This window comes from Anneissia japonica, unplaced genomic scaffold (genome assembly GCF_011630105.1).
Source record: "Anneissia japonica isolate Jap-2015-1 unplaced genomic scaffold, ASM1163010v1 scaffold1208_len1460985_cov181, whole genome shotgun sequence".
NCBI classification, from domain to species: Eukaryota; Metazoa; Echinodermata; class Crinoidea; order Comatulida; family Comatulidae; genus Anneissia; species Anneissia japonica.
Genome location: NW_022688484.1, coordinates 97531 through 106486, shown reverse-complemented (window position 1 = coordinate 106486; position 8956 = coordinate 97531). Strand labels below are relative to the sequence as shown.

The following is an 8956-nucleotide window of genomic DNA, read 5'->3' as shown; positions in this document are numbered from 1 at the left end:
GGGGCTGTCTGTTCCAGTACACTGGGGTATCCCCCTACTCGTCTCGAAGGATGTACTGGGTTCTTTATAGTGCACACGAGCCATTGTATACACTGGGCCTACGGTTTATAGTCCTTATCCGAGAAGACTTGTTCTTCCACCAGAACCATAGGCGAGCGTGCCGTTCGAACCAGCGCCGATATTATTTTGTTAAGATCAAAACAACATAAATCATAGTCTAGGAGTCTTCCACGTTTATATTTCAGCAACGAATTCCAAGGGACCATCGAGTGATAGAACAACGAGTAAGGAAACCACTCATGGTAATATACCTTTTTCCCAAACATGGGCGTATAATTCGTATTACTGGTTCTAGATAGTGTAGATGTGTGCCATTCAATCGCGAACCCTGTTGGTAATGATAATAAGGAATGGTTTAGGTCAGTTAATAAAAGTCTAACCTCTTCTTAACAGCAGCACCTTAGGTTTATAAAACTTGCTGGAGTTCTATTATCTTTTAATGTGCAAGTTTTTTTGTGATAAGATCAAAATAACATAAATAATACTCTAAACTTTCTGCACGTACATATTATTTTTAGTAACAAGTTCCAACGGACCATCGAGTTATGGAACGACTAGAATGGAAACCTCACACGGTAATGTACACTGATGTCAAATTATTAAAGATATATAATTCGTAATATAATTCCATAACAGTTTGTAAATGTGTACCATAGCAAACATTGTCGGTGACATTGTTGGTGACATTGTTGATGTAAAAGAATTGTTTTCTTCGCCTTAGGTTAATATAATTTACTGGAATTTTATTCTAAACACTAACTTTATTATTCTCTCCTAAAGCTTTTCGTATGATAAGGTCAAAATAACATAAATCATAGTCTATAAGTTTTCCATGTTTATATAATTTCAGCAACAAACACGAATGGAACAACGAGTGATCGAACGACCAGCATGGTAACCACTCATGGTAATGTACCTTGATGTTAAATTATTATGAACCTATAAATGTAGAAGTTTTTCTTGCGATCAGATAACAAATCGTATTCTAAGAGTTTTCCACGATTATATTTTAGCAACAAATTTCAACGGACCATCGAGTGATAGAATGACCAACATGGAAACCATTTATGGTAATGTACCTTTATGCCAAAATAACATGGGCTTATAATTCGTATTATAGTTCCAGATAGTGTAAATGTGTCATGAAGACGATGAATGTTTTATCTTAGTTAATATAAGTCTAACCTCTTCATTTCCAGCAGCGTCTTTAATTTACTGAAGTTTTATTTTAAACACTAACGTGTTAATAAAACTTACTTGAGCTTTATTCCAAACACTAACATAAATATTCTCTTGTGATAAGATCGAAATAACATAAATCATAAATCAAGATTTTTCCACGTTTATATTTTAGTAATAAATTCCAATGAACCATCGAGCGATAAATATGTATTGTAAGAATTGTCCACGTTTTTATTTCAGTAACAGACTCCAACGGAGCAACGAGTGATAGAACGACCAACATGGAAACTACTCATGGTAATATACCTTTATCTCAAATCAACATAATTCGTATTATAGCTCCATAATAGTTTGTAAATGTAGCATACAATCGGGAGCCCTGTTGGTGATGATTGTAATGATTATGATGATGATATTATGATTAGGATAAAGGATTTAAGTCAGTTAATATAAGTCTAACCTTTCCTTTTACAGCAGCGCCTTGGGTAATTTACTGAAGTTTCAATCTAAACACTAACGTAAATATTCTCTCTTAATGTGCAAGTTTTTTTTTTTTTTAAAGATCGAAATAACAAATCGATTCTAGGAGTTTTCCACGTTTATTTTCCAGTAACAAATTCCAACAGACAATCGAGTGATAGAACAACCAGCATGGAAACTATTCATGGTAATGTCATTTACTTGTCAAATTAATATGGACCTATATATCGTATTATAGCTTTATGATAGTTTGTAAATGTGTACCATTCAATCGTGAACACTGACACTGTTGGTGATGATGATGATGAAAAATGGCCTCTTAGTTAATCAAATGCATTGAAATTTTATTCTACTCACTAACATTTATGATAATATTCTCTCTTAAGGTGCAAGTTTTTCCTGTGAGAAGATCAACATAACATAAATAATATACTAAAAGTTTTCCACGTTCATATTTCAGTAACAAATTCCAACGGACCATCGACTGATAAAACAACCAGCATGGAAACCACTCATGGTAATGTACCTTGATGGCAAATTATGATAGAGATATAACTCGTATTTAAGCTCCATGATTGTTTGCAAATGTGTACTATTTAATCACGAACCCTGTTGTTGGTGATAATGATGAAGAATTGTTTTACATAAATCGTAGCCTAAGATTTTTCCACGTTTATATTTTAGTAACAAGTCCAACAGGCCATTGAGTGATAGAATGACCAGCATGGAAGCCACTCATGATAATGTAACTTGATGTCAAATTATTATGGATCTATAATTCGTAGTATAGCTTCATGATATCTTGTAAATGTATACCATTCAATCGCGAACCCTGTTGGTGATGATGATAACGAAGGGTGTAGATCAGTTAATATAAGGCTAACCCCTTCTTTACAGCATCTCCTTAGGTTAATATAACTTTCTGTGTTCTTATTCCAAACACTAACATAAATTATTTTTTAATGTGCAAGTTTTTCATTATTATAACACGTATTATAATTAAATGAAAACATGCCAATGTGTACCCTTCAAACACAAACCAATATTGGTGATAAGAATGATTTATGTCAGTAAGTATTGTCTAACTTCTTTTTTTACAGCTTCGTCTTACGTTAATTAACTGTTCTGGAATTTCATTCTAAATACTAGCTTTGTCATTTTTGGTAATGTCCAAGGTGTTATTGTGATAAGATCGAAATAATATAAATCATATCTAAGAGTTTTCCACGTTCATATTTCAGTAACAAATTCCAACGGACCATCGACTGATAAAACAACCAGCTTTGGAACCACTCATGGTAATGTACCTTAATGGCAATGATAGAGATATAACTCGTATTTTAGCTCCATAGTTGTTTCCAAATGCGTACCATTCAATCACGAACCCTATTGGTGATTATGATGAAGAAGGGTGTAGATTTAGTTAATATAAGTCTAACCTCTTCTTTTATAGCACTGCCTTAGGTTAATATAACTTTCTGTGTTTTTATTCCAAGCACTAACGTACATTTTCTCTCTTAATGAGCATGATAAATTATTATGGAATTATACGTATTATAGTTCCATGATAACGTGTCAATGTCAAACGCAAACCAAGAATGATGATGAAGAAAGTTTTTTCTTGTGATAAGGTCGAAATAACATAAATTTTCCACGTTATATTTCAGCGACAAATTCCAAGGGACGATCGAGTTATAGAACAACGAGCATGGAAACCACTCATGGTAATGTACCTTGGTGTTAAATCAAAAAATCAAAATTAATTCGTATCATAATTCCAGCCATTTAGTCGCAAACCCTGTTGGTAATGATAATAAGGAATCGTTTAGATCATTTAATATCAGTCTAACCCTTTCTTTTCCAGCAGCGCCTGACGTAATTTATTGAAGATTTATTCTGAACACTAACGTAAATATTTTCTCTTAATGTGGAAGATTTTCTTGCGATAAGTTTTCCACGTTTTTATTTCAGTAAGAGACTCCAACGAACCATCGAGTAATAGAACGACCAGCATAAGGTCGAAATAACATAAATTTTCCACGTTATATTTCAGCGACAAATTCCAAAGGACGATCGAGTTATAGAACAACGAGCATGGAAACCACTTATGCAAATGTACCTTTATGCCAGTTTAACATGGACGTATAATTCGTATTATTTTATTCTCATTACTAACGTAAATATTCTCTCTTAATGTGCAAGGTTTTCTTGCTATAAATCGAAAGACCATAAATCGTATTTGAAGAGTTTTCCACGTTTATATTTCAGTAACAGATTCCAACGGACCATCGATTGATAGAACGACCAGCATGGAAACCACTCATGGTAATGTACCTTTGTTACTAATTATTGACATATGATTCGTATTATAGCTCCATGATTGTTTGTAAATGTGTACCATTCATTCAAAAGGGCGCACCCTGTCGGTATGATGGTAATGCAAAAGAGTTTAGGTCAGTTATTATAAGTCTAACCTTTCCTTTATCGCAGAGCCTTAGGATAATATAAATATTCTCTTTTAATGCGCAAGTTTTTCTGTGATAAGATCGTAATAACATAAATCATATCTAAGAGTTTCCACATTTATATTTAGTAACCAATTCCAACGGACCATCAAGTGATGGAACGACTTTGTAAATATTGCAAACCTTGTTGGTGATAATGATGAAGAATGGTTTATTTCAGTTAATATAAGTCTAACCTTTTCTCTTACAGCATCGCCTTAGGTTAAAATAATTTACTGAATACTAACGTAAATGATCTCTCTTAATGTGGAAGTTTCTCTTGTGATAAAATCGAAATAACATAAATCGTAGTCTAAGATTTTTCTATGTTTGTATTTCAGTAACGAATTCCAGGGCACCATCGAGTGATAGAACGACCAATATGGAAATTACTCATGGTAATGTATCTCAATGTCTAACTATTATGGACCTATAGTTCGTATTATTGCTTCAAATTTGTATCATTCAATCGCCAACCCTGTTGGCGACGATGGTGAAGAAGGATTTAGGTCAGTTACTATAAGTCTAACCTTTTTTTTTACAGCAGAGCCTTTGAATAATATCGCTTACTGGAGTTTTATTCAAAAAAACTAACGTCATTCTTCATAATGTTCAAGTCTATATTATGATATGATAAAATAACATAAATCATATTCCAACGACCATCGAGCGATAAATATGTATTCTAAGAGTTGTCCACGTTTTTATTTCAGTAACAGACTCCAACGGAGCAACGAGTGATAGAACGACCAACATGGAAACCATTCATGGTAATGTACCTTTATTTCAAATCAACATAATTCGTACTATAGCTCCATAATAGTTTGTAAATGTAGCATACAATCGGGAACCCTGTTGGTGATGATTGTAATGATTATGATGATGATATTATGATGAGGATAAAGGATTTACGTCAGTTAATATAAGTCTAACCTTTCCTTTTACAGCCGCGCCTTGGGTATTTTACTGAAGTTTTAATCTAAACGCTAACGTAAATATTCTCTCTTAATGTGCAAGTTTTTCTTAAAAAAGATCGAAATAACAAATCGAGTCTAAGAGTTTTCCACGTTTATTTTCCAGTAACAAATTCCAACAGACAATCGAGCGATATAACAACCAGCATGCAAACTTTTTATGGTAATATCCTTTAATTGTCAAATTAATATGGACCTATATATCGTATTATAGCTCCATGATAGTTTGTAAATGTGTACCATTTAATCGTGAACACTGTTGGTGATGATGATGATGATGTAAAATGGCCTCTTATTTTACAGCATCGCCTTAGTTAATCAAATGTATTGAAATTTTATTCTACTCACTAACGTTTATTATAATATTCTCTCTTAAGGTGCAAGTTTTTCTTGTGAGAAGATCAACATAACATAATGAAATTCTAAGAGTTTTCCACGTTTATATTTCAGTAACAAATTCCATCGGACCATCGACTGATAAAACGACCAGCATTGAAACCACTCATGGTAATGTACTTTGATGTCAAATTAACATGGAACTGTAATTCGTATTAAAGCTCCAAAATTGTTTGTAAAAATTTCCGACCTCGTATTAACCCTCGTCAGTTTAGAAATAGGTGCAAAAGGGTATAATTCTCTGTGCAATATTTTTAGATAAAATATAAACAAACTTTTAAGACAATCCGTAATAAAAATTTAAAGAAACTTACAATAACCTCTTTATTCTCCATCTACTACTTGGAACAAATGAACTAATTTGTTGAATAAAAATAATTTTTTTTCCAAGCATTGTCATTTATGTTATTATTTCCTCTTAATGTTGAAATTTTTCTTGAGATGAGATCGGAATAACAATAATCGTAATCTAAAAGCTTTTCACGTTTAAATATTTCAGCTACAAACACCAACGGACCAACGAGTGATAGAACAACCAGCATGGAATCCACCCAAGGTAATGTATCTGAAATAGCATAAATCGAGTTTTCCTGGTTTAACGTTGCACTAACGTTCATAATAATATTCCTTTTTGAAAAGTTTTTATTGTGATAAGACCGAAATAATACAAATCACATTTTAAATTTAGTAATTTTATTTTAAGCACTGACGTTCACAATAATATTTCCAATTCCACATGTTCAAAATAATATAAATCATAGTCTAACAGTTTCCCACGTTTAAATTTCAGTAACAAATTCTAACAGAATATCGAGTGACAGAATGACAAAATTGGACACCTCTCATGGTAATGTATATTGGTAATGTATATTGGTAATGTATCTGTCAAATTGACATGGACCTATAATACGTATTATAGCTCCATGGTAGTTTGTAAATTTGTATCAGTCAATCGCGGACCCTCTCGGTGATAATGATGAAGAATGGTTTAGGTCAGTTAATTTATGTCTAACCTCTTCCTTTTTTTACATCACAGGTTTTTAAAAATATACTTGAATTTTTTAACGGGCAAAGTAGTTTTTGGAGATTTTTCAGATTGCAAAAACGAGAATAATTTCAAGAAGGACATCCCGAGTCATCCACGAATAATCACTGGACCACTGGCTTCCGACGTAGTCTTCAAGAAGGCTTCATTCTTGGAGGTGTAATTTTTCGCTTATTCTACCTCTAAACGCTCCGAGATTTCACTACCAAATGTGGTTTTCTTCTCAAAGCCGATGTTCGTGTGACTGTGAGTTTCCTACCCATCAGGCCCAATGTGGCCTGAGGCTGATAAGGCAAGCCTGCTCATGACTGACGCTGTGCGTCTTAAACTGCGGTGATGGACCTGTACTGTCATTCGACACTATTTCTTCCCCTCCTATTTTACTCCTACACTTTTTGACTCCTTTGGAAGTCGATCTTTACCAACCAGAACAAGAACCAGGCTATTCTTCCACGATGGAATACTTGAGAACATGTTGCATTCAATCTTGATAACCGACTTGACGAACGAAAAGAATATGTCGAAATATTCACATTTTAAAGATGTAATGACCTTTGTAATTTCACGATAACTTGCTATAAGAACATAGTTACTGTTAAGAATCTTGTTATTAGGGCCTATATAAATCGTTTTCGAGCAAAAATGTGCGTAATGAAAAGTTATAACTTGATTTGTAATTTAGGTGTCAGTGGCGGATCCAGGAATCCAAAATAGAGGGATCCAAGGGACGAATTTTACATATGAAGGCTTTATTCCACATCAGTTCCACCATGGTTGTGGCTGAGGCAAGAACAGTTTTGACTATGACACCTCTAGATTGTCTGAAATAGCACTCTTAAACTTCATTTTTTAACATCATTTTGAAATGTTGAGAGGGGCCCGGGCCCCTTGAATCCGCCACAGAGTGTTGTCCCGGTGTCTTCGGTCCCTACCATTTAGATATGTTGTCTCTTTTGCATTCACTAGCAACTTCTCTCCCGTGGTCCAAGTTCTTCCCCTGTAGATTTCCACCCCCACTTTCAAGCGAAATTGAGTATCTATTTCGCCTGTAAAATTTTAAACATGCATTGTCTGCCTAAACAACCTCAATCAAATAGACTTAAACTGGTATGAACGTCCAAAGTTTGAAACAAAATAATTTTCGCTGACTTACAGACATTTTATTGCAAAAAATCTTAAATTGATTACCAGCCAATTTAAGGACCGGATCTATGAAAAAGAATAGAATAAAGGTATAATTTAAATGCCCGTAAATGTATAATTGTTAGTTAATAATTGAAATATACAAGTTACACAATTCAAACATGGAATTGAATTTTCCAGATTTTTTAGCTCATGAAAGACAGTGCTAAATCAATTACGTAATATGTTTATATATTCATTTGCTGAACTTTATTTTCCAGGTATTGAATCCAGTATAACGATTGCACATGAATGGACTATATTCATTAAAAACTTTTTAAACTATTGAGAAAAAATGAACAATGGCATTAGCATCAATCTTTATTTCATGACATAATCATGCGGATATTAACTGTACATTATAAAAAATATTGGATTAGTTTTGGTTTTCATTGTTGTGAATACAGCAAGAATCAAGGAAATTATAAAAACAACGGTTTCTTCTGATGGCGAATCGGGTAGTCACCGGGAAAATTCCATAGTTTTTTTTAAATGTTCTTTAACGTCCACCTGGATCATAACATTGCACGGTTGAAACGTCTCATGCGAAAGACAATGCGCTAATGAAACTTACATTTCGGCCCTCCAGTAAAGACAAGGATTACAGAGGATAGATTTTAACCCGAGACAAAGGATACTTAAAGATTTCCACGTTTCACATAACTATTATATTTACTATTATGATCTATGCAATGTTATATTAACAAAAAATATGAATATCAAATGTATGAAAGGTATTTGTATTATATCAAGTCATGTTTTCTAAATTTTGATAAATTATTGGTTTTTTAATTTAAATTATAAAATAAAAGTTATGCTTACTTCATGACATTTTCATGATATTTTCATGATATTTTTACTTTTACTATTTAAGTTTAATAGGTATTTCATCTTGTACTATTATTATTATTATTATTATTATTATTATTATATTATTATCATCATCATCATTATTATTATTATTATTATTATTATTATTATTACCCCCTCGCCATTGTTATTATTGTTGTGTATTATATAGACTTATATCTACATTTATTATTATTATTATTATTATTATTATTATTATTATTATTATTATTATTATTTTCTTTTATTTTTTGCTTATTTATTTATCTTTTTCATTTCTATTA

At 32.6% G+C, this 8956-nt stretch overlaps 1 protein-coding gene across 1 annotated transcript in view; it reads left to right on the top strand.

The window, feature by feature from the left end:
- Nucleotides 1–6175, top strand: part of LOC117122143 (cell wall protein IFF6-like) — a 16461-nt gene extending 10286 nt beyond the window's left edge. Inside the window, exons 9-22 of the mRNA XM_033267635.1 lie at nucleotides 246–302; nucleotides 579–635; nucleotides 911–967; nucleotides 1074–1130; nucleotides 1483–1539; nucleotides 1853–1909; nucleotides 2183–2239; nucleotides 2964–3020; nucleotides 3390–3446; nucleotides 3991–4047; nucleotides 4568–4624; nucleotides 4940–4996; nucleotides 5651–5707; nucleotides 6096–6175. Of these exons, the coding sequence (XP_033123526.1) occupies nucleotides 246–302; nucleotides 579–635; nucleotides 911–967; nucleotides 1074–1130; nucleotides 1483–1539; nucleotides 1853–1909; nucleotides 2183–2239; nucleotides 2964–3020; nucleotides 3390–3446; nucleotides 3991–4047; nucleotides 4568–4624; nucleotides 4940–4996; nucleotides 5651–5707; nucleotides 6096–6175 (821 nt within the window). The remainder of the gene's footprint in view (nucleotides 1–245; nucleotides 303–578; nucleotides 636–910; nucleotides 968–1073; nucleotides 1131–1482; nucleotides 1540–1852; nucleotides 1910–2182; nucleotides 2240–2963; nucleotides 3021–3389; nucleotides 3447–3990; nucleotides 4048–4567; nucleotides 4625–4939; nucleotides 4997–5650; nucleotides 5708–6095) is intronic.
- Nucleotides 6176–8956: the final 2781 nt, after the last annotated feature.